The sequence below is a fragment of the Lycorma delicatula genome, chromosome 9 (genome assembly GCF_047948215.1).
Source record: "Lycorma delicatula isolate Av1 chromosome 9, ASM4794821v1, whole genome shotgun sequence".
Lineage (NCBI taxonomy): Eukaryota > Metazoa > Arthropoda > Insecta > Hemiptera > Fulgoridae > Lycorma > Lycorma delicatula.
Genome location: NC_134463.1, coordinates 65,841,968 through 65,868,460, shown reverse-complemented (window position 1 = coordinate 65,868,460; position 26,493 = coordinate 65,841,968). Strand labels below are relative to the sequence as shown.

The 26,493-nt window shown below is 29.4% G+C and overlaps 2 protein-coding genes across 4 annotated transcripts in view; one reads left to right on the top strand and one right to left on the bottom strand.

The window, feature by feature from the left end:
• Nucleotides 1–974: 974 nt before the first annotated feature.
• Syngr (synaptogyrin) lies at nt 975–17,936 on the bottom strand. Of its 2 annotated transcripts, none has more exons than XM_075375005.1 (6): nt 17,699–17,936; nt 15,482–15,719; nt 13,090–13,229; nt 9,612–9,729; nt 3,353–3,412; nt 975–1,434 (listed from the first exon to the last, which is right to left on the bottom strand). In XM_075375005.1, the coding sequence occupies exons 1-6, from the start codon at nt 17,798–17,800 to the stop codon at nt 1,403–1,405; spliced, it is 690 nt and encodes a 229-aa protein (XP_075231120.1). In that variant the 5' UTR covers nt 17,801–17,936; the 3' UTR covers nt 975–1,402. The 2 variants fall into 2 exon arrangements, with proteins under 2 accessions (XP_075231120.1, XP_075231121.1); XM_075375006.1 differs by having other exon boundaries at nt 3,353–3,409.
• Nucleotides 17,937–18,227: 291 nt separating this feature from the next.
• LOC142329980 (transmembrane protein 104 homolog) overlaps nt 18,228–26,493 on the top strand; it is a 44,916-nt gene continuing 36,650 nt past the window's right edge. For both annotated transcript variants that reach the window (XM_075374970.1, XM_075374969.1), the window contains exons 1-2: nt 18,228–18,382; nt 22,195–22,316. In XM_075374970.1, the coding sequence (XP_075231085.1) occupies nt 18,359–18,382; nt 22,195–22,316 (146 nt within the window). In that variant the 5' untranslated portion in view covers nt 18,228–18,358. The remainder of the gene's footprint in view (nt 18,383–22,194; nt 22,317–26,493) is intronic.

The following is a 26,493-nucleotide window of genomic DNA, read 5'->3' as shown; positions in this document are numbered from 1 at the left end:
GATGTTTTACTGAGCAAAGGAAATGTATTATTGCTCAGAAAATAATGTCATTGTTCTTTATACCATATTTTTAACTTAAAAAGAACACTTCTCATACCGTTACAGAATAAACTTAATTCTAAAAACATTTATTTTGTTCACAAAAATTTTAAACTAACTATCACTATTGTGCCAACACAAATAAGCCTTCATATATTCAATCATGAAAATAGCTATTGCTAGTAACATGGAATTAGTTATGGAAAAAGTACATCACTTATTTTTTTATTTGATGATTCTTATATAATCATTTACATGTATGTAAATAGAAAAAAAAGAGTTTTAAAGATATCCTAAAACTATGCTGAGATTTGAATCCAGGTCTTTGGTTTAAGTTTAGTATATCAATCGATAGTTCTGCTAACAGAGCAAAGACTTTACAGAAATAGTTCTTAATGTTTTTTCTATCTAAAAATCATCTAATTTTTTAATTTTACTGGAAAATATATTTTAGCTTACTTTATGAGCAATACATTAATTCTACACCATAAATGTTTCCTTTTTTTGTTCATTTTGTTTTTTAATGGAATTTACTTACATACTTCCTTACTCCTACTCATGGAGATAGACAGTAAATGGATTACCTATATTACCAGAAAAATAAGTGAATGAATGAATAATTTGTTTAAATTTTGTTAGTTTTAGACTTGAGAGGAAAATAAAATAAATTAAAATTCTCTGCTCAACTGACACACCAGGTAAAATTTGATAATCTATACAATATAAATTGAATTTCCCTGCAATGATAATAATGACTAGATCATAACTTTCTGTCGGTTTGTTTCATTAATCCTAATTATCTCCTTAAATACTTCATTTTTTGTTAGAAAATTCTACTTAAATGCTTCATCCATTTATTTATTATATTAATAGAAAAATAAATGTATATCTGTATATACAGGAAAACTATCTGTTAATTAAAGAAATATTGTGTGTGTGTGTTTCATTATCATAAAAATAAAAATAATTTTAATTATAAAACAATGCACATTTAATTTTAAAATAAATTTATTATGTTTAGCTGAAATAATATTGATAATAAAATACTTTGTACTAAAAATTTAACTATACATTACAATATATATTAATTAATTACAGTGTTAACAACCATAGTACGTACATATTTATTTATTAATCGTTTTGATGATATTGATATACACCATGAAATGATGGTAACAATAAAATAATGATGATTGTAAACTTTATAATATTATAACCATGATAATTTATAATTATCACTATTATAATTATATACATTACTAATATTATTATAATGTATATGACATGTTTGCTGGGTTTCACAAAAGCACTGAAGATACAACTACTTCACTGTAGTAGTATTATTTTTATTAACATCTTTTTCTTAGTATGCTGGAGCCTGGTAATCAACATTACCTGAAATATTAAATTAGTAAATTAAGTTAATTTTCTCTTGTTAATTAAGCTATGAGATAATAAAAAATAATGTAAAATAAGTTTAATCGTTTCTTTTCATCTCCCTATTCTTATGTGACAACCCACTGTAACATTTCACAAAACTTTATTAGTGTAATACAATACACAAGACACTATGACATATTTCTTCCCTTAGAGATTTATTGCTCTGGAATCTGTTATTCAAAACACCTTCCTAGTTTGCCAACGCCTGGTTGCAGGACTTTTTGATATGCAAAAGGCATACTACACGGCTTGGAGGAATCCTAACTGCATGAATGGAGTATACAAGGAAATATCCTTGTGTTTATCAGGGGTTTCCTCAGCACTCGATCCTTTTGAGTTCAAGTTGGAACGATATCCAAAGTTTCAAACTAGAAAACAGAGCAGCTAACAGGAAAGGGTCCTAAGAGTTACTTTATTTGCCATAGCTATAAATAGTATAACAAACTGCGTGCAAAAACCCATTATGTGTTCTTTATTTGTTGATGATTTCTCAATTTACATAACATCTAGAACTTTAGCTTCTAACAAGAGGCTGCTCCAAAATACAACCCATTTAAAATTGTGGTGAAAAATTTAAAATTTGTGGATTCATGTTTTCTCTGGAGAAAACAAAATACATATCCTTTTTACACTTTAGGGAAGGCACTGACCCTCAAGTGAAGTTTTTACATGGTGAACCATTTGAAGCATGTACATGGGTTAGATTTTAAGGAATGTGGTCTGACCAACAACTAACGTGGGTAACATATTTAAAGGAGCTGAAGGTAAAATGTTTAAAAATATTTGAGATGCTGAGAGTTTTATCTAATACTCAATGGAGAGCTAATCGAGTGTGCATGTTGTGTTTCTACCGAGCTCTAGTCTGTTCCCACTTAGAATATGGCTGTGCTGCTTATTCGTCCATTTAGTCCATTACTCTTAGAATGCTAGACGCAGTCCATCATTCATTCATCCATCTTGCTACAATTCATTCAAGCCCTATGGTAAGTGTATTAGTGGAGAGTGGTGACCCATCCCTTTAAAACAGACGGAATCAAATGATATGCACTTACGTAGCTCATATGAAAGCACAACGAAATCATCCAACCTTTGATGCAATGTTCTCTAAATAGCATGAATCCTGATGCTGCAGTTGATACAGATGCCTCTAAAAATGTTAACTCTATTGGCTATGCTTTTGTGACTGGCAATAGAACATACATGTTTGGCCTCCCCAGCATCGCTAGTGTTTTCATCGCCATGCTCTTTGCTATTGCGGAACTGTATGCTAATAATAAGGCCTTAAATGTAATTAGCCCAACATTTCGACATGAACTTGTTTGCTCTGATTCCATTAGTGCCTTACAGGCAATTAGTGATGTGTACTCCAAACACCCTGTTGTCTGTGATATTCAGTGTGTTATTTCACAAATGAACATAATGCAACAAATGAACATAATGCAACTGTGAGCTTCTGCTGTTCCCAGCCATATTGGGATTTCAAGCAATGAGCACGCTGATAGTATAGCAAAGGAGATTTGTTTCCAGCCTCCTTTCATCAATCGCATCACTTTGAACGATCTTGTCTGTTTACTGGAGAGAGTGGTTCATGGTGAGTGGCAATATGAATGGAATTCTACCATGAACAATAAAGTTTAAGTTTATTTGTTCTGGAAAAAGGGAAAGTGAACAATTTTTTGACCTGCGTTTATATGAATGTTTTTCTTATTTTTGACTTTAGAATCATCTCCTGAGAGATTGCCATGCAATTTGAAATCACTATGCATATATATATATATATATATATATATATATATATATATATGTATGTATGCATGTTTGTGTGTGTGTGTGTTCATGCACACACATGTGTGTAATGAATAATACAGCTTACCTCGTGGCTGATTTCCTGAAAATGGAGCTTCTTGATAACCTGCATCTGTGTCGGGACCTCCTAGAACAAATTTTCTTCCTGTAATTACTGTTATATTAAAGTAGATTTTTAATCAATCATTTTATTAGATTTTACTACTGAAGGAAATTTATGTTAATGTCCAGTTAACTAGACATAAATAAATATGAATACAGATGAATAAATACCCAGGTTTTAAAACCTGTTGTTTTCCAGCCCTCCATAAATTTTTATACTGCCTTTTTTCATATTAAATGATTTAAAATCCAGCTCAGTAACATATATCTAAAGAAGAATAAAATTGTTATAATTGACCTGGGTTGAAATTTTACCACTTTGGAATTAATTCAATAATATATTAAAAAAATAATTTTTAACATTTACTACCTTAAATTTTTTTCTTAATTAAAAAAAATGTAATTTCACTCTCCACTAAACAGATTCATTGTTCTAATATATTATTGAATTTTGAAATTAAATAAATAGGTGCAATGAAACAGATGTAACTTACTATTCAATAAGAAGTATGTAATAGATATAAGATAATTATTTTTACCATTCTAATTAAAATTAACTATATCATGAAAAATATATAAGTGTTGAACAGAAAGGATGGGGATAATTTTTTTAACTTTAATAAAGTTAGAAAATCTGATATGGAAATCATATGAATTCCTTGTTCGCCTATTAAATTATAGTTGCCCCAGCGAATCTATTAGCTTGTGAGTCACATGCTGACATCTCATTATATTATTATTTTCCAAAACATCATTTTTGTCCATAATTATTATTTTTATTTCATTTTCAACATACAAATAATACTGGCACTCAAACAATACATTTATGTACTTGTGTGTTCAATTATTTCCACTTGAGTTGATTACATGTATAAAAGTGCTTAATGACTCAATCTTGTAAACAATAACAATTCCTTAACTAATGACTAATGCTCTGATTGATATGATGTACAGGCCTATAAAAATTTATACATGCAGTTAGAAATGATGTCTTTCATCATGATTATATTTAGATCCATCATTTGTAGCACACAATGTGTGTATAAAGAAATAAACTTTAGTCCAGCTTATATTGTGTTCAGTGAAGGTGTTAGCATTTTTGTGTGGTCATGTTATTTTATAATTACTCATTGTTTTTCACAATTTTTTTGTAATATATTATTTTTTGTTTTATTTTTGTTCATGTGTTATTAGTGAGGTTTGTTATGGCAGAATTTAAATCCATAGTTAACAAAAAAAACTTTGGAGTCAAGCACAAGCCAGTCTTCATGGCATGAGTAGTAGAGTCCTGGCCTTTCATCCGGAGGTCTCGGGTTCAAATCCCGGTCAAACATGGCATTTTTACACACTAAAAATCATCCATCTCATTCTCTGAAGAAATACCTAATGGTGGTCCCGGAAGTTAAACAAAAAAAAAGGAGAGATTCAAGCACGTGAAATTATCAACAATGTTTATGATTTTATGAAAAAAGAAACTCTTTTTAGAGCTTCTTTTTTCATAAGCTAACTGACGTAGGTAAATTAACTGACGACAAACATATAATTGGTGTTCAGAAATGCAAAGAAAGAACTGCTGCTGCTTGTTAGATAGCAAGAAAAATATTGTTCGATGTCAGCAAATATTGTTTCATATCAAGAAATATTATTGGATATCACCAAGTTTAAAAATGCAGAAGAGAAAAAAAAGACATGATTCTTCAATCAACATCCCAATCGTGTTCTTTCAGCATACCGAAAAAATATAAACAACGCTCAGAACCTATCAGAGGACTGGACAGTTTTGATTTAGGTGTAGTTAAAAGAACAGTTAATGAATTCACAGAAAAATGAATTACCTACTTTAAAAAAATAAGGCAAGAACTTGTCATCTATTGATTTTAAAGACAATGAATCAACTTTACCTGTTATTTTAAAAGAGTTAGGTTTCAAATGGCGTAAAACTGAAAATAACAGAAAACTTTTAATTGAGAAATCCATTATTAGGTGGAAGAGAATTGAATATTTGCAGGCAATAAGTACAGACAAAGCAATGCTACAATTGTTTATTTGAAACATATATTTTAAGTTCACATTATTCAACAAAGTCATGTGGCCTGATCATATTGTTGAGGGACTTCATGTGCCGATTAATAAAGGTGACCTTTATGAAGTCCTGGTAAGATGATCATTTAACAGTAATTCATGCTGGAGAAGAAATCAGTTTTATTTTGAATGCATTATTAACTTGAAAAGGCAGTTTGAAAAGTGGTGACTACCATGACAGCATGAATGCAGACAATTTCATGAAATGGACACATGAAAAATTGATTACAAATCTTCCACCAATGTCAGTAGTAGTTGTTGATAACACCCCTCATCACAATACAGATATTGATAAAATGCCAAATTCTAACTCCAGAAAAAAATATATGACTGATTGACTGGAAAAACCCCCATATTCTGTATAGTTCAAAAATGCTGAAACCATAGTTTTATGAATTAGTAAAGTTACATAAAACTAAAGTACAAAAATATCACTTGTATGAATTTTTGAAAAAACATGGGCACTGTGTTCTTAGATTCCCACTGTACCATCCTGATATGTATCCGATTAAGATGGTACAGTCAGCCGTAAAAAGACATTTGACGAACCATAACACATTTTCTTTCACAAATGTTGAAAAATTAACTATGGAGAAAATTAATTTCTTGAATGAAAATGACTGAAAAACCCTGTTGTGAAAAGTAAAAAATATTGAAAAAGAGTATGAAAAACTGGAACCACTGATAGGTGAAATGTCAGAACGTTATATTATACGTGTAGATTCTGATAGTGAAACTGACAATGATAGTGATTCATTTAGCGAGGATGATGAACTTGCTAGAAGTTTGAATTAGATGCATGAAGAAAATTCAAGTAAGCTTTTGTTTACTATTAAAAAATAATTTAGTACAAATAAAGGTTATAAAAAAGAATTAATTACGTATTTACATTTACTAATTATAAACTATTGTTTATAAATGTAAATATGACAGTTATTACCACATACAATAGGGTAATAAGTAATACTTCAATTTGATACGTGGAGTCGATGTTTTCAGGCCGAGTAGTAATACGCAGTCTGCTCGTGACGACAAGCTTGTACATTGGCTGGGCCTAGTATACATATACACATTTTTTGCTGCACTTCATTTAAACTTATTTCCTTTGAAAGTGAGATACTATCCTGCAATTCTTTAATAAAGTGGACATTTATGCAATTGTTAAAATATTGCCGGCCTCCGTAGCATGAGTGGTAGCATCTTGGCCTTTCATCCAGAGGTCCCAGGTTCGAATCCCGGTCAGGCATGGCTTTTTCAGACGCTACAAAAATTGTCATTTATTTCATCCTCTGAAGCAATACCTAACAATAGTCCTGGAGTTAAAAAAAAAAAAAAAAATTGCTGAAATATTAGTTTTTATTAACATCAAATATTTATACAATTATTAATTCAACAATGAAATATTAGGATAGAGTAAAAGTCCCTTTATTACTCATATTACTACATCAGTATTACTTGTATCTTCATGAGTTGCTGATTAACAAAAGTTTCATTTTTCTGGTGTGTCATACAAATAAAAGTTAATAATAATTAAACTATTCCGTTTAGTGAACTCCTGCATACAGGTTATAAATGTTAATTTCGACCTTACGGCGTAAAATATTCAGTTTTTATTATTGGATTATTTGGTGAATAATCAAAAATAAAAAATAAACAATCACACAGGAAAAAAAAGATAACATAAAGAAATATATCTAAAAAAATACAACAAAAAGATGAAAATGAAGAGGAAGAAAATGTTAAGAACAAGGGAAGAATAAAAAATAAAGAGATGATAAATATAAAGAGGAAGAAAATGTTAAAATCAAAGAAGGTAAAAAAGGAAGAAAATGTTGCAAACAAAAAAAAATAAACAGGAAGAAAATGTTGCGAACAAAGAAAGAATGAAAACATTAAAAGATGATAAATATAAAGAGGAAGAAAGCGTTAAGACCAAGGAAAGAATGAGAAGATTAATCTAATCCTCACTCTTAATATGTGAGGATCTATTTTTCAGTCAATCTGTAGTCAACATTAATGTTGATAAAATTAAACAGAAATTTCAGAATAATTAAATTTAAATTAAACAGAAATTAAACTAGAAAATCCAAAAATAATATGATTCTAAATTATAATTTTCAGTTAATATTAAATAATCAGATGTTTCATCAAATCTATTACATATACTCATATGTAATAATGCCTACTTAATTACATATAGATATTTTCAAAAGGACATAAAATTTTATTTTACTAATAATTTCTAATTTTTATATATATATATATATATATATTTTTATTGTCATTATTATAGAGATTTTTTATTGTTATTATTTTTATTGTAGAGAAGGTTGACAGTTTTTGTTATTTGGGAAGACCATCACTAGCAATAATAAATGTGCCACAGAACTAAAAAGAAGAATAGTACTGGCAAAACAAGCTTTCCAGGATAAAAAGAATATACTGACTGATAATCATATGAGTATGCAAATAAGGAAACAGTTCGCTAAAACTTATGTCTGGAGTGTTCTAACGTATGAGTGTGAAACATGGATGCTTAGGAAAGCAGAAAGAAGAAGACTGGAAGCAATGAAAATGTGGATTTGGAGGAGAATAACAAGAACAAGCTGAGTGGATAGGAAAAAAATGATTTAGTGTTAGCAGAAGTGAGTGAGAGGGGTTCTTGCTAAATGTTATACGAAGAAGAAGAGCGAAATTGACAGGACATGTACTACGTCATGACCAGTTCTTGACAAATATATTTGAGGGCAATAAAAAACCTAGAGGTAGATCGAGACCAACCATCATCAATAATATTAAAGAAACAATAGGCCTTGGTTCATATAATGACTTGAAGAGAGAAGCAGAGATGAGAGTGATGTGGTAAGTCAACAAGGTATAGCCTTTAGTGAATGATATTGATGATGATGATTGTTATTATTGAATATTACTTATTGTAAAAATTTTTTTACAATCACAAGTTAATAATTATTAATAAAATCAATATATTTAAATTAGAAAAAAAGTTAAAAAAAAAGGAGACAAAGTCTGATTCGAACTGATGTGCCTTTCCTCTTATAGATCCAAATATTTCATTAATTAAAATTTCATTTGGCTATAACTCTGGAACCAATGAAAATAAATACCACTTATTATATATCATTGAAAAGCTCTCAGTGAGAGCTTATTACTGCAGTTAAAAAAGTAAAAAATTCAAATTTTTTTGGATTTTGAGCTTCTTTAGATACTTTTGTTTCAGTCAATTGCAATCAAAAGGGGAGGTGTACAGCTAGATGTTACAGCAGTCCTAACTTCAAAATTTCAACATACTACGGCTAATCATTTTTGAGTTATGCAAGACACGTGCATACATACATATATACATACAGATGTCACGCCTAAACGAGTCAAAATGGATTCAGGGATGGTCAAAATGTATATTTCCATTGAAATCTGAAAACTGAAATCTTTCATGATCACAATACTTCCTTTACTTTGTACAATGAACTTAAAACAAACTTAATAAAAGGTAATTGATTTATTGAAGATTTGTTCACCAACTTGTTAAATACTTTAAACCCACCCACACCCTAATAGAAGAACTCTTTTAAAATAAAGTTAAATTATGTTATAGACAGATATCTCTTAACTACCATTGTCAATAACTACCCTTACTGGTTAGTTCCTTAATCATTTTTATTTAATACAAACTCCTGCAAAGTTGTTTACGCAGGACTATAACTTTTCTACTCGTATTTGATATTACTCTCCACTTCTAAAACTAAAACATCTCAATAAAGGATTGTTTAAATGAATAAACTTTAAAGTTAAATTTTCAACAAACCAGCATAAAGAGGATTAACTTACTTTAGTGGCTGTTAAGGGTGGCATTGGAGACATACTTACTTATACAGTACCACTACTTAACCATACTACTACTTGTCAGTAGTATTAAATCAACTTCTAGATTCAGCTAGTCTCAGATTCAATTTTTTTTTTCACTTCTGATTTTCTTTATTAAAATGATTATTTTACTGTACATAATACAATTGGGACTTTTTCCCAGGTGTAATTGGTCAAATTCTATTTATTTTATTTTTTCAAAAAATTCAAAATCACCGATAATATTTACAAGGTTAACAGTGTGCAAAAAAATTATTTACCAGGATAGGAAGTATATGCAGCTCCAGGCAAAGAACTTGGATCAGCTTCATAAGTTGGAGCAAATGCAGAATCGGCACCCTGTCGAAATCGTTGATAAGCAAACCAAGCACAACCAGCCTTCATCAAACAGAAGATTTTATTTTTTATAGAAATTAATAGTTAGAAAATGTAAATAATGCAAGCAGTTTATAAATGTTACTTTCAAAATGACTGTAATTCCAATTTAATTACTAGTAAGTAAACCTTGACTGACTGTATCAGACAGACAACACAAATTGTTTATAGAAAAATAATTATTTTAGAATTGTATAAAATAATTATAATAATAATAATTATAATTATAAAATAATATTAATATACAAGATATATGGCTGGAACATTAATTTTTAAAAAGGAAAAAATGAAAATCTGATATCAACTTCTATGGTTTTCATAAATGTAGATCAAAAAAGAGTATGCATAATAAATTTTACTAATGAAATGATCATTGTTACATCAGATTTTACTTATTTTCATCTTTCTGGACCAATAAATTAATAGAATTATCACTAGTGGGCATTTGCCCACCAGTTTTTTAAGAGAATGGGCAAGCAGTTTCGATAAATTTAGTCACAAGTTACCTGAAAATGTTGTAAAAAATTCCTTGCACCAGATAAACTTTGGCATGAAATTAATTTAGCAACTGTCTGGCATGTAAAGAAAATATTAGTGAATGCAGTATAAGAAGTGATTCCAAGGCACGTTATTTTAAGAAATGCTAATCTCTCCAGGCCTTTAGCTCCCAAGATCTGTCAAAATGTGACTCTTTTATTTGGGGCTATATTTATTTGAAAGTCTATAACAGAAGGCCAAACCATACTGATACTGTTTGAAATGAAGAAGCAGCAATATTAAACGATATGGTATGGAGAGGAAGTTAAACTTTGAAGTATGTAGCAAAATGGTGATATTCATTTGTTGAACATAATTTTTTTAAAAAATTAAACATTAGAAAATATTAATGAAAACAGCAAGTAATTCTGCTCCAAATCTGTTTAATAAAGTACCTTACTGTTATATATCTCTGATTTGCTTTATTTAGCCATCAAATAATAAGATGCACTTAAGGGACTAAAAATAAAATTGTCGGGTAGAGCATGGCTGAGGGGTCTGATGCTGTTATAGATGTATAGATAAGATGCGGGGATCATGCTTCTGTGAACTGGTTAATTTGATAGTTGAGGATTGTAAATTATGGTTGGAAGAGTCCATACAAAGCCAATAGTAGATTGTGTAAATACACTGATAGAAATGTCTGCAGAAACATTTGCATCTGTGGCATCCTGACAGAGATCAAACTGATGACTGTGTTGTGTTTTCAAGTTTAGAGGGTCTAAAAGACTACCTCTGGTAAAGCCAATTAGGGCTAGGAATGGAGGGGTGGTGTGGCAACTGGGATCGTCACAAGGCAGGTGTCTTCCCCTATGGGAGTCAGGATGTAAGGAACTGTTCATTACAAGAAGAATTTTGCAAATCATTTGAGAAAGGCTGTAATAAATTTGTTCATTATGTGCACATTCAGATATATTTTATGATGATGTTTGTTGAATTAAACCAATTGTAAAAATGTGTGATCCAGACTTTTACTTTTATTTACATAAGACCAACATCATTTTGATGGCTTAAAAAAGTAATTTTTTACTTTTTAGTATACCTTAAATAAAAATATTTATATTTTCTGCATTTTTAGTTCTATATAATATAGATCATATTGAATTTGATATACATATTAAAGACTGACAGCTGATGCTAAACAAACCTATGCTAGTTGATGACTTTCCGTTCATCCTGTTTCACTACTACATTGTTGTTCATCCTGTTTCACTACTACATTGTTGTCCACAAGGTTGGATTCAAATCAATTTAAACCTTGTTTATGAACATTTTCATGAGCTGTATACTTATCATACTCAATTGAGAGTGCCTTGTTTAGGCAAATCATATATACAATACTAGCAGGCCCGGCAATGCTTCACTACTAATAGATTTGAGTAATATAGATTAAATGAACACAATTGAAAGTTTGATAAAACATTAAAAAACTGAACATTTTGGAACTTTACAAAATGAAACCTTTCACTTTATAAAAGTCAAAAGTAAATAAATCCAATTGTCAAAACAACACTACCTATCAGACTTAACTCAGACTACTCTCTAAACACAGTAGTTAGTTCAAAATACCCTTATCTTTCTTTCTACTGGTCAGATCAAGGATTTCAATAGCTTTCAACCTTCTCCGGAAAATGTGTACAATTTTTCAAAAGCCTGCACGTAAATCAATCGTCGTTTTTTAGTCTATAGAGGACACACATACAAACATTGCCTTTTATTTATACAGAAGAAGAAGATCTGTTTGTATATTTGTTTGTAAACAACTCAACACCGGCGCCACCTAGCAGGTTCAGTTTTTGTAAAAATCTTTCTTTTCGTGTAACTAATATATATTGTGAATATGAGCCAAATCAGACCATAAATGCAATTTTTCCAAATATCTCAACCCCAGCACCATCTAGCAGTTCCATTTTTGCAGGGGTATTTCCATGTAACACATATTCTGAATATGATCTAAATTGGACCATAAATACAATTTTTCAAAATATCTCGACCCCAGCGCCACCAGTGGGTCCAAACTAATTCAGGAACCTTCGCAGATGTGCGCACAACTCACTAACGTTTCATCACAATCAGATGAGTGCATACGGAACAAACAAATATTCATTTTTATATATATAAATGTAAACAAAACATGTACGAGAATATTGAATAAACAAACATACAATTTTATGACAAAATACTTCCACTATTGAAAATATGATTTTTTTCTTTTACTGTATCCACCATTTTAAAATGTATTTTATTATAACTAACTAATTATAAAGAAATTTTCATTTTGTTCTTATTGATTGTGCCAGCATTTTATTTAAATAACTAATTGTACTATTATCATTGTCATATAGTACTGTCATTTTATCATCAAATGAATTTATACACAAAATTCCTTGGTTAATTGGAAGTGGGTAAAAAATTGGTTCCATGATTTTGATCCTGAAGTCAGACTGAAGAAATAAATAAAATTAATAAATTAAATAGATTTCCGAATACACTACATTTGATTAAAAAAATAAATAAAAAAACACTATAATAATCAAACTTTGCCACAATTTCTTAATAATTTTTAGACAAATGCCATTTATATCAACATTATCATCTTAACTACTGATAAATGAACTTTATTATCACTCTAAAAAGATCTTGAAATTTATTCCCATGTAGTTAAAATCGTTTAGTTATCTAACTAAGGATCCATAATCTACAATGTGTATTTTCAATAATTTCCTCAATTCTGAAAAACAAAACATTATTAGTGCCTTTGGTTTGATTTGTTTACAACTAAGAACTGTAATCAGAGCGGTTTAAAAACTTCAATTATTTACTTACCCATGTGAAAACAGAAAAAAATGAGAAGCAGATTGCAGCCTGAACATTTCCAACTCCGATATGACCTGGAGGTACTTGCGCATTACTCCACTGATTTGCCAAGTAACAAAAACTAATGAAGTATAAGAATGCCCAAAAACCTAAAAATATAAATGAATATTTTATTTACTATTTACATGTAAAAAAAAAATATTTTTGTATAATAAATTTTAGGTTCAAATATATTTGAACCTAAATATATATTAATTTTAGGTTCAGTAGTATATTTTACCAACTATGTATAATGTTTATATTTTAACAATCTACAGTATCTTCATTGACATCTTACTTTTTAAGCATACCGTTATTTTCTACTGTATTTACAGCCTCTTTTTCTTTTATATAGGTTATGCACAATTTGCTTCATTTTAAATATCTCAATATACCCAAAATAAGGTTAAATAACCCTTACATAGTCCATCAAACCAATAATGGTGAATACATGGATGCACACATGTGGGATATTGTGTAATTGTTTACTAACTATGAACTTAGTATTTTCATTTAAGTTTTAAGTATGAAACTAGTATTCCCCATCAGCACAATGTCTTTCTTTTATTCCTTGGAATTATTTTGTGTGTGTGAATGTGCATCAGGGAATGGCTCCCTGATTTCACTTTTCTTCTTTACTGTAGTTCTGGTCAAGATGAGATAAACTGATAGCTTTCTTTTCTATTTCACTGCAACCACTCTTATCTGGTTCTTTTCATATTAATTGTTTGCTGTAGTTATCTATTACTTTAAAATCTATTCACATACTGCATCTTATTCTTTGGTTTTGGTTTACTTTCAGTTTTACCTTTTTCTAGTGGAAAATAGTATGTAGACTGAATTGCTGATTCCCCACCTGATTAGAGAGTTGGGATAGAGGCATGAGTACTGTGAGGTTGTTCTGCCAAGACATATACTCAGATGTTCAAAAATGTGCCATCAATTTACATCTATCCTAACCAGTCAGCACATTGGTATACGTGAGCTTTGAGCCATTGATTTCTCAATCAAATTAAATAAATGAAATTTTCTGAGGTAAGAAAGACATAGTTTAGTTCCTGGGGTGTATTCAGCCATTTTTCCACCTGTATCTTAACACATGAACATTCAGTACTTGAGAGGATACCCTTCTTAAGTTAATTTTCAACCTTTACCTTAGGATTAACCTGTAATGAACTTGGTTTCTTCTCAGAAACTACAAAGATTTGTAGTTTCAGTTAGATCAGTTTCTAATAATCAAATGATCTTGTTATAAAAAAGTTAGTTATCTTAATTTTTTCCAATTCAGAAGGTTCTGCTTTATCTGCTGATATTACTCACGCAAATCTTATTTCACAGATGAAACCAAGAAACAGTTAGAAGCAGTAAGTATCAACCAAAAGATCTTTGGGACGAGAGGAAAATAGTCACAAAAAGACAATTGCTACTGAAAGGAAGGAGTAGGACTCTACTCTCAGTAGGCAACAAACAGAAAAACGTAATCAGTCTGATAGTAATAAGCCATCCATTTTGGTAAAGAAAAGACCCAAAGATGATAATGACACCAAGAGGACCAGTTCTTTATTTCAAGAAAAAATAGTTACAGGAAGGATTTGTGATATGAGCATAGTCCAAGAAAAATATTCAAAGGAACAATTCATGAAGAATTGGAGATTCTCCAAGAGGATTTTGTTACTACCTTTACTGTAAACAACAGTGGGCTCACCCAAACTTCTCCAACATTCATCAAGAAGGCGTACTCTTACCCTATCCAGCATGAATCCTAAAATCAAAGCATGGCTGGATCAAGTTGTTTTCAAACTCAAGCCTAAAACTATAAGGATAAAGGTGAAATTTTTTACAAAATTTAAAAATGTAACTTTTGTTCTAACAAGAATACTCTAGTCTACCGATAAAAGAATCCCAGGAATTATCAATCATTGCACTGCAGTGAATGCTCTACTTCAGAATACCATCAGATTCTGTTTCCTGGTTTGCTCAGGAAGCTTTTAGGCCTCCTTTTTCTACAACTGAATCTCTGAATTACAACTTTAGTAACAGTTATCAAACTGTTTCAACTGTCACTGGAAAGTTGTTATATATTTCAGAACACAATATATCATGACAATATTTAAAAGTGAGATGGCCATTATGTTTCTTTGTTAATAATATTGATAACTATATTACAGTACCTGAAAAGCTAAAGTGGTATAAAACTAACTACGATGATGAAAAAGTTTCATATACTTTTATGAAAAGTAGATTACATATAGTGAAGATAATAGTTTTATAAATTCTCTTTATGTTATCATAATATAACAAAACAAAATGAAATTTTATTTTAAATTTAATATTTTCAATAAATTTTCATTTAATTTTATACCTGAGTATCCAAGATCAAGTAATACATAATGTTTGCGTGTTTTCACAGAAGACATTTGCTCAAAGAGATATTCTCCACCAAGAAAACCTATAGATGCAAGGAATGCTAATATTGCTACACCTTCACCATAGTGACATGCACTAGCATCTCTATTAAATAAACAAACTTCTGTTTTTTCTGTCTCATCGTACATCCATCCTTGTGAGCTTATGCAGGCAAATACAATTATTGCGAACAGCTAAAACATATATAAAAATATATTATTATTATTACTTTCTTCTTTTTTTAATTATTTTAAGTAGCAATACTACTATAGTCATTACATAACATCATTTGACTTTAGTGATCTACAGGAACCAGTTCATTAAACATGGCTTAGAAATTTGGCATTTAATTCACTTCAGTTTTCAGGATGGTACTCTCTGGTACATTCCAAGTATTATAAAACCATCATGATGAATAATGATATTAACTTTTCTTTTTTTTAATTATACGTGCATCCATAAAACAAATGATGTAAACTTTTCAGAAAAAATATATATTAGCATAAAATTAAAATAGAAACATTAGTGTTGATCCATGGATTTCTATAGAATTGAGAATTGGAAGAAAAATATTATTTAAAAATATATAAATACAACAGTTAAACAGTGTAATTGTTATATAAGGTATAAGAATAGTTCAACTAATGAGATTATAAGTAGGAAAGAGCATTACTTTAATTTACAAAAAATAGCACAAGGAAGTTCTGTATAAAAGAATTATGATATTAAATAGAAACGCTGATAACAACAAATATTGGAAAATTAAGAATATATACTATTTTTTTAAAGAGATAAGATTTAATTTTTTTAAATTAAGTTTGCATAAGATTTAACTAATCAACTTGAAAATTAATGTTGAATCAAAACATGTTGTAGCAATTTAATATTTGCAAAGGAGATTTAATTACAACAAAAAATCAATATACCTTTTACTTTTCTATATGAGTTCTTGAAGAAAAATAATTAATAATGAAGTAATTATTAAAATGCTTCTGATTTTGATGAAATAAGAAATAATGACACAATTAATAAAACTAATATACTTTATTTATAATTTATGGTCGTATATGGTTAAATTTAATTTTAAAATATATATATATATTATCAATGTAAAAACTGGTTTTATTCTTAATGATGCAGTTATCTAATAACAATGTACAAATCAAAGGATGCACTGGCAAGATGTACTAGGTCAAAAAATATGATTAGTATGATCAGTTTTTTCACTCTAAGAACCACAGACACAGATGGTCAATATTGATAAATTATGTAGTCAAAAATTTATATCATAAAACAATCATTACTTCATTTACTACTTCCAAATACCTCTTTTTTGATAGCCACTTGATGGATTTGATGCTATTATCCATTCCTTTCTATTCTGGACTAAACACTTAAAAATATATTTGCTGTTTTATTTTTTACAATCTCTCTTTTCCTCTACATATTTTCTACAATTATTAATTAATCAATAATATTGTTTAACAACTATTTTTACGATGAAAAAATTCAAGCTTTACAAATCTAGCCTAGTTTTTACCAGTATCTTAAAAATAATTTTTACTTTGATAATATCAATGCTATTTATATTGTATTTGTACAATTAATACATTTTCCTTATGTGACTTGGATTACACAATTTTGTAATAAAATTAATGAAAAGAAAATAATGAATTTATCTTATGTTACTTAACAATTTCATTAAATGAAAGCAAGATAGATGTAAAAAGAAAAATACTGATTAATATTTTTTTAAAGAAACATATTTTATTTAAATATAATGACACATAAAATACAAATTAAAATCTCAATCATAAGTTTTTCTTTTCAACTATTATTTTATACACTAATTAATTAAAATTTGTGTAGGTTATTTTTAAATTCATATCTTTTAGTAAATCTAATTTGTCAAATTTATCTTATTTTTTATCAGAATTTTATAAGTTTTATTTTGCCTTCTACAAATAAGTTGCTGTAATTTTTAGTTTCTGTTATTTGATGTATATTTTTGAAAGATTATTTAAATTTGATATCTTTTATACATGTGATTATCAACGTATAAAAATCAATAACATCATTAACCCTTTTCAAAATATAGGTCAGAGCTAAAATAAGAATATATTTTTAGGTTTTATAGCTTTAATTATATAACATTTCACAAATATTTTCTTACCAAACATACTGCTCGCAAAATAACTTGTGGTCTTTGTACAAATGTAAAAGGATCAAAAGGTGCTCCTGCTTTTCCACCCCCGTAGGCGCCACCGCTGTCCATTTTTAATAATTTCTATTAATTAATAAATTCCAAAATATACTTTTATTATTGTACGAAAATTCACTAACACAATTTAACTAAACGAAATTTAATTTGCTGTGTTTTGAATCATTTAGATCAAAATCTTTAATTTTTATCCGAGGGTCCTTTATGAATACGATGTATTAAAATATTGAACATCCAGTAATACCAACGTATGTTATCGGTAGATAGGAATAGCCATTCGTAGAAATGATCTATTTTTAACGTAAGTTTATCGGTAAGTAAGCAAAAATTAATTCTTTTTCGTTGGAATAAATGTTCTTTATTAAAATAATATATATTTGATTTGTAAGTAATAAAATTAAAGTTGACTGTTGTCACACCTTTTTCACAGCTGATAGTTGTAACAGTACTTCAATCACTCATTGTTGTGTTCTCGCGGCGCTTGTTTGTGATGAATGTCCTAACGCCTACTTGAGTGTTATGATTACACTACAGTGTTGTGAGCTGGTTTTTACGTACGATGATACGTAAATTGAGCTTCTAGAATTATTATTATTACCTGAAGAAATTGCAATGGATGAAACTTATTCAATATGGGTGAGTGGATTTTTAAACTATGAATTGTTAGTAATTAATATTATTTTGTAATCTTTGAAGTATCGCCAGCTTTAAAATTAAATAAGCACAGTTTTGCTGTTAGTTTGTATTAAATTTACTTTCTGTATTTATAAGTTTGGAATCAAAAGAAAACAAAAATTCTTTTAATTACCTCATATGAATCCTGAAAAAGCGTTCGAAGGACTACGATTGGGTTACAAGTGCTTGCAGGTTGAGAACGTTTTAAAGTGAATTAACAGTGCAACTTAAGTTTGAGTATCCAAATAAAAGAATAATCAACAAAATGTTATGGAACTTTTTAAAATTGTTTTTCTGCTTATTTTTTTCTTTCTGTTTGTGTTTTTAATTTATAGTTTGACTACACATTTATACACCACTTGTAATTTCCTTCTTATATATTGTTTAAGCAGTCTGAAAACATAATTTAACTTCAGAATTACACCAAATACCTCTTCATAAATGTCCAAATCATTAAATTGTTTTGTGCATGCTGTCTTTCAGTGCATTAAGTTTATTGTTTGTGCTATTTCCAAAGATAGCTTTGTTTTCCAACAAAGTACAGAATTTGTCACCCAATGCCCAATTTGAGATTATGTTATTGGTATCTGTATTTATATCATAATATAAAGTATCTACATAAATTTTCCAGAGTACATTTATTTTACAAAAAATGTGTAAATAAAAAATTTTTACATTACGTTTATATACAGTACTTTCTTGAATAGCTACACACATTTGCAAAAAAATCATGATGTTTTTAGAAATATTCCTGGAACCATTTCCAGAAAGCTCCATCTTCTGCATCATTACATTTATAATGACACCATCAGCATTCATATATTACTGTCTGTTCAAGTAAGGAAACATGAAAATCAGTTGATCACTGCAATACAATGATTGTTCCAGAGATGTTGTTTCTGTTGTGCAAGATAGTTGATCAGGAAGTAAAACAAGTACCACTTATAAACTTATGTTATTTTTACTTAATTTCTCAAGCACTCTTCATGCCTCTGATTGTGATTTTTATAGCAAAATTATTAATTAGATAATAATACAGAAGAACAATTACTTGATAACCAAATTTTTTCATATTGCTATATGATAACAGTAGAAAAAGTGAAGATCAACAGAAATACAAATTAACCTAACATTCTTCAGTCAGACTTGTGTCAGCCATTGAAGGATGATGTTCGTAAGATGATTTTCTATTGTGCACATAACTAGTAGCATGGAATGTGTCGTGTAGTTTCTCTCTGTATAGTGACTATATCTACATTTAAATATAAATTTGGCCAAGTATCCTACGAGATGGTTTAGTCCCATAACTTGGTACTTTACCCCTAAGCTCTCACCACAGAATGGACTAACATCTTAACAGGCCACCATAACTCACAAAACTAATTGCTAATTGACTGGAGTTCTGTTAATGTGTGTAGACTTCGACCTTACTGCAGTTATCCGTTATCCAAATTTGTTTACTGACGGTTAGATCTTCTAATCATGGTCCTAAACATATCTACTATGATATATAGTATGAAATACTATATAAAGTATGAAAAGAATTGAATTTGACCAAGTAATTGCTTAGGGTTACCAATTTGGCATTTGTATGCTGTTCAATAATATTAAACTGCAAAAATGTCACAGCCATTATTGAAAATGTGACAAGAATGTAGTAAGTATCCTTGAATTTTTTTGTCTTTTATAACAGTAGTTTCCTTGTTAAACTTAATATAAATGAAAAATATTAATTCCAGGAACCTTTTGAAGCTACTTTAGTAGTGCATTTTATATATCAACAATCTTATATATACAACAATATAATCATATAACAATCCTTATATATTCTCAACAGGACTAGATTTGATTCGGATTAATCATGAAGTGTTGTACAGACAGTCTATTAACATAAGTTTGAAATTTAAACAGACACATATTTGAAATTAACTTTAATGTGTACATTAACAGTGAATTTAAACTTTATGAGAAGATGAATTTAGAAGAAAGTAAGCCTATATACTATTGTATGTATTCGCTCACATTTCTTTAAAAGGAGATTTACACTTACTTGTAAATATACCTATCAACAGATGACGACAGTTTATAATCTCTAATTGTAATTGAGTGTATTTATAATCTGTAATTTGTTAAGTAAATATTAAAAGTTTAAACTTTTAAAATTAATAATTTAGATTGATTTTATTATGGGTCTTTCATAACACTGTACCATTGTGAAATTGAAACAGCTGGCAAAGTATTGCATAACTTTCTTAGCTACACCAAGTCATATAATACCTTGTACAGCTTTTTTACTGCAAAATCTTTCCAGCAAAGCCGATAAGTTGTAGCAATTCAATCATTACAAATCTTATTTCTATTTTCATAATAAATGTTTAAATATAAGTAACAAAAATTGTTTGAACTTTTTAAATTTTGGGCCTTATCCATCAATCAATGAGGCTTTTTATTGATCATAATAATTACCAAAATAAGAATTAAGCATTAAAATTTTCAAATCTCAAATAAAAAATTTTGACTCCCATTGGAGAGTTCCTTACTCTGCGGGGACAATTTAGTATAATTTTTTTTTTTATAAAGAAGTGATCCTTAACAAAAAACTAATAAATTTTAAAAATATTGAAGAAATAAATTGCTTCTTATTTTGGGTTTTGGGTATATTAGAGGTCAAACTACTTAAATTTTAATTGCCCTTAAAATTACAAAAAGAATTGTCATAAAAATATATATATTTTGCTTAAATAAAGTTTTCTCTGAATCTTAACACCTCGTTCAATAAAGACTAAAACAAGAATGTAAAATTCTTCAAAAAAACTTTTCTTGTCTACAATCCAGGGTTCGCAATTTTGAAAAATTATAAATATTATTTGATGATAGCCCTATATAGGATGTATAAAGTACCAAAAAAAAAAATTAAATATTAATACTGAACAAGAGATAAAGCAAAAAAAAGGGTGTTTCAGTTTGAAGATTTTTTTGAAAAAAACATTTTGAATTATTTACTTATTCAATTTAGGCAACAGATTTTCCAAAGTAAACCTTTTTCTAAAGTGCATCTGAAGAAAATTGAAATTAGTTTTCCCACAATTTTCCCCACCCCCTGAATGAATTTTGAAAAAAATAATATGATCAATGCCCCATGTATAGAAATATTTCAGCCAAATTTGAAGAAAGTTGGTTCAGTCAATCCTGAGATAATAGTAGTGTGACACATATACACATACATAAATACATTGATTTTTTTTGCTCTAGATGAACTAGTTTGACCCTAAAATATAATTTTTGCAAAATCACTATATTTTATCTTTAATATTGTAAATTGTAGTATATTATTACATATTCCCCTTTTATGTTCTAGTTATATTAACGAGGAAAGTAAAAATCAACACAAATTATATTAAATTAGGCTTTAAGGTTGTGTGAGTTATTATGGTAAGCTATTATGTGTTTAAAATAACCTGATTTCAAATCAATCAAATGTCTAGATAAGAGTTTTATACTGTGCATCTGGTAATAACAAAGTTTAGGAAGTTCACTTTTTGCAGCTCAATTAGTTGACTAACTCATCAAATATCATAGGTTATTTCTCCCTTGGCTTTATGTTATCTTTCAATCTGCTACAAATTTATCTCATTACATATGCAAAAGTAAAATATAAATTTACAGGATTTATTATCTGTAATATTTTTTTTTTTTTATTATTGTACTAGAAAAAAAAATGTTATCTATTATCTAAATAATTTCTGTAATATGTTTTCTTTCATTTCTTGCAGACTGGATTGGTGTATGTATTTAATCTTATTGTAGGAACTGGTGCTTTAACATTACCAGTTTCATTTTCACAATCCGGTTGGTTAATAGGTGCCATTCTAATCACATTATTGGCTTTGATAAGGTAAGTAATTTTTAGTTAAATTTTTGTAAGATATGTAATTGCTTTTTTTTATACAGAGTGAATCACGAAGTTCTCCCGAGAGTTTCAAGTTTCATAACCTGTACTTCTGAAAATAATGGATAAAGTTCATATAAATATATGTCCTAAAATGCTTCACTTGTGAGTTAAGGCTAGTGAAAAATTTCACTCAGATTTCAGCTACCCTGTTGAAATGAGGTCGGTCATTACTGAAATTTTTAAGACGGTGGGTTGTATTAAGGAGCAGAATTAGTGATTTTTTTGATTTTCGACCCGAAAAATTTAATAAAATGGTCGCAGAACCTGTCTGCAGTAGTTTTAGCAAAATCTGGGTTGAAAACAATAAATTGGGATAAAAACCCCTGTTTTTTATGTTTGACGTACAATAACTGTTAAATGTGTAATGATCACATAAAACTTGTAGTGAATTTAATTCTGAACAAAATGATGTAAAATGAGGTGAATAAAACAAAGAAAAGTTAAAAAGATTGAATATTATTTAGAAACAGTACATTAGTACATTTGTCAGAAAAATACCATTTGCAGGAAAAACCTTTCCCTGCAGATAGTACTTGGGTTTTTGGGATTCTCATAATGTGGTACATGTAGGCAACTTGGAAAAGGGCAGGACTCCTTACCATGGAGTATGCTTCATTAGTGGACCAGTTGAAGGGTACTATTCAACTAAATGCTCGTTTCTGGCCAAAAAGAGAGTGCTCTTTCACCATGATAATGCAGCTGCATGCACATCTTGGGTTGTTGCTATAAAACGTTCATGACGTGTTCCTCAAAATGTTTCCACATCTCCATTTTTTTATGGATTTGGCTCCTAGCGATTAGTCCCTCCTCCCAGTCATGAAGAAACTGGCTTACTTCGCAAAGATTCTTTCCAGATTTGCAAAACAAGCTGTTGACAAATCATGCTATATTGATCCTATTAAAAAGTTTTAAAATTGCTGGTCTAAATATATCAAATTGGTAATTAGGTAGAAAACTTTTTAAAGAAACTTTCAGCATAATCTTGTGTTTTCTTTGTTTGTCCAAGAATTTTCCGAACCCCCCTCATATGTACGTATAAATTTAACATTAAATATAACTATTTATGTGAAGATATTAAATCTTATTTTAATTTTACATGTATTGGTGCTTTTTTGTTTTATCTCACCCAAAAATTCTTGCCAAAATCATCTCAAAATCACTCAAAAATAATTTGTTGGGAAAAACAATTTTTAGTCAAGAAAAAGGTAAAAAACTTTTTTCAATTTTTGAAAACCTTTTTCGGCCAATTTTTTTTTACAAACGGTATGAGTATTAAATAATAAATTAAGTAATTATTGCAATTTTTTCCCTTTTTTTTACCTCCAATACCACCGTTATGTATAACTTAAGAGGATGGACAATTTGTAGCGTGTGTGAAAATGCCATGCCTGACTGGGATTCGAACCCGGGACCCCCGGATGAAAGGCCGAGACGCCTACCTTTCGCGCAACGGAGGCCGGCGCAATTATTTATTTAAGTAATCAAAACATGTTAATTAGTCGAGGTTAACTAGCGAAACGAGCGTAGGTTAAGTTTTGCTAATTTATATCTATAATTATAAGCAATAATGGTTATTGTATTTTTTGTCCAAAAAAAATTTTTTACTGTTTTTCTCGTTCACAAGTTGTTTTTTTTTTTCAACGTAATTATTTTTGAATGAATTTGAGTTGCTTTGGACAAGAACTTTTGGGTGGCATAAAACGAAAAAGTACCCATGTATTTTATTTTCACATGTATCTTTTTTTAATTTAACTGTTACATGAAATTAAAAGGAAACAAAACTGTTTGTACATAGATTACTTAAAAATTAGAAACTTTTGCATCACATTTATTAGGTTTGAAGAAGTCGAGATCGACATTGAGCCAAGCCGTAAAAAGTTATTTTTTTATTTAATAGCAGTTAACCTTGGAATATTTTTCTATTAAAATAGTGTGTTTTTACATAAATTACATTAATAAATCTATAAAAATTAGAAACGTTTACTTAAAAATGTTAAATTCAGATTTACTACGTCTGAAGAAGTCGTGATCGGCATCCGAGATCCACATTTAGCGAAACAATAAAAATGTTATATTTTTTAAAAATCGTTAAATTTCAACTTTTTTCTTCCAAAATAATGTGTTTTTACTTAAATTATTTAATCAATCTAATAAATAGGAACCTTTATATCACAATTCGTATATTTGATCTGAAGCAGTCGAGATCGGCATGGAGCGAAACCGTAGAGAATGTTGTATTTTTCAGAAGTAATCGTTAAACGTGAGGATTTTTCTATTATAATGTTTTGTTTTTTGTTTTTTTTACATAGATTGTATTAATCAATCGATAATATTTAGAAACATTTCAATCACGTTTTCAAATTAACATTTATTAGGTCTGAAGAAGTCGAGATCAACATTGAGCGAAACCATAAAGGATATTTTCAAAATAATCGTTAAACATTTTTCGGTTTATATAGGGTTATTCAAAAAGAAGGAGCAGATTATTTATTTCTAATACGGCAGTAGATAAGACACATATGGTACGTCACTGAATAGAAGAAACTTCAAAGTTTTATGCGTTCAAATCATCACCATTTGTTCTACGACAAACTTCGAATCAGTAGTAAATTTCTTGCTACCCACGAATTAACTTGTTTCTGGTTATTGAATTCACTGCTGTAGCAATTCGATTTAAAACGTAGCAGGGATAGGTGGTGGTACATATACGCTTTCTTTCTTTTTCCTGTTTAGCCTCCGGTAATTACCTTTCAGATAATACTTCAGTTGATGAATGAGGATGATATACTTGTATGAGTGTAAATGAAGTGTAGTCTTGTACAGTCTCAGTTCGACCTTTCCTGAGATGGGTGGTTAATTGAAACTCAACACCAAAGAACACGGCATCCATAATCCAGTATTCAAATCCGTGTAAAAATAACTGACTTTACTAGGACTTGAATGCTAGAACTCTCGACTTCCAAATCAGCTGATTTGGAAGTCGATTTACCACGTTCACCACTAGACCAACCCGGTAGGTTGATACATATAGACTGTCTAATACATATCCCCACAGATAAAAATCGCATGGGTAAGATCTGGTGACCTTGGAGCACACTTAAGATGAACAACATCATGTTGCCCACCACTTCCAATCCATCGTCTTGCAGTGCCTGAAGTAACTACAACTTGTACGACTTCAGACGCAGGCGTTTTTTAAAGCACACCCCATTCCTTTGGTTGCGGAATTTCAAGTTCTCTGCTTCCTCTACTTGTGGATTTTCTATGGCTACGTTCGAAAACGGTTAGGATACGCTCAGTGCAAAGCCGCGACCAGTGCTTTTCCCTTTGCATATGCAACCATCTTATACGAATTTCTTGTACCAATTTTAAATCTGTTTATGACTAGGCGGTTCTTTGTTGAACTTGGCAATGAAACGCAAGCTGGACTGAAACAGTAGATTCACTCTTTGCATACTGTAGCACACAAAACGACTTTTCCTGTGGCGTCACCATTTTCTCGTAAACAAACCACACACCTGTGGCACACAGTGCTGCTTCTTTAGCCATTGAATGGAACTAATATTTAAAACTTTGGACTTCCCTCTATTCAGTGATGTATCATATGTGTCTCTATCTATTGTCGTTCATTAGAAATATTTGAAATCTACACCTTTTTGAATAACCCGATATAATTTTTTTTTTTACATAATTACGTTAATCAATCGATAGCAATTAGAAACTTTACATCACATTTTAAAATTCATATTTATTAGGTCTGAAGAAGTCCAGATCGATTTCCTGATCGACATCGAACGAAATCATAAAGATCTTGTATTTAAAAAAAAAATCGTTAATTTCAACATTTTTCTATTAATGTGTTTTTACGTAGCTTATATTAATCAGTCGATAATATTTAGTTTATCACTTCAGTTTAAAATATTTAAAACCGTTTGAAACAAAAAAAAACATTGATTACAAATAGCTGAGCGTTCAGACAATGTTATATTTTACAAGGTTATCCATGTCAGAGATGGCGTTATGTTTGTTAACAAAAAAACTACAATCAAGCAAAAACAAAACAAAAGATGAAAAAAATTAGTGTCTTTGAATAAAGTTGGAAAGGTCATTCTGATAATTT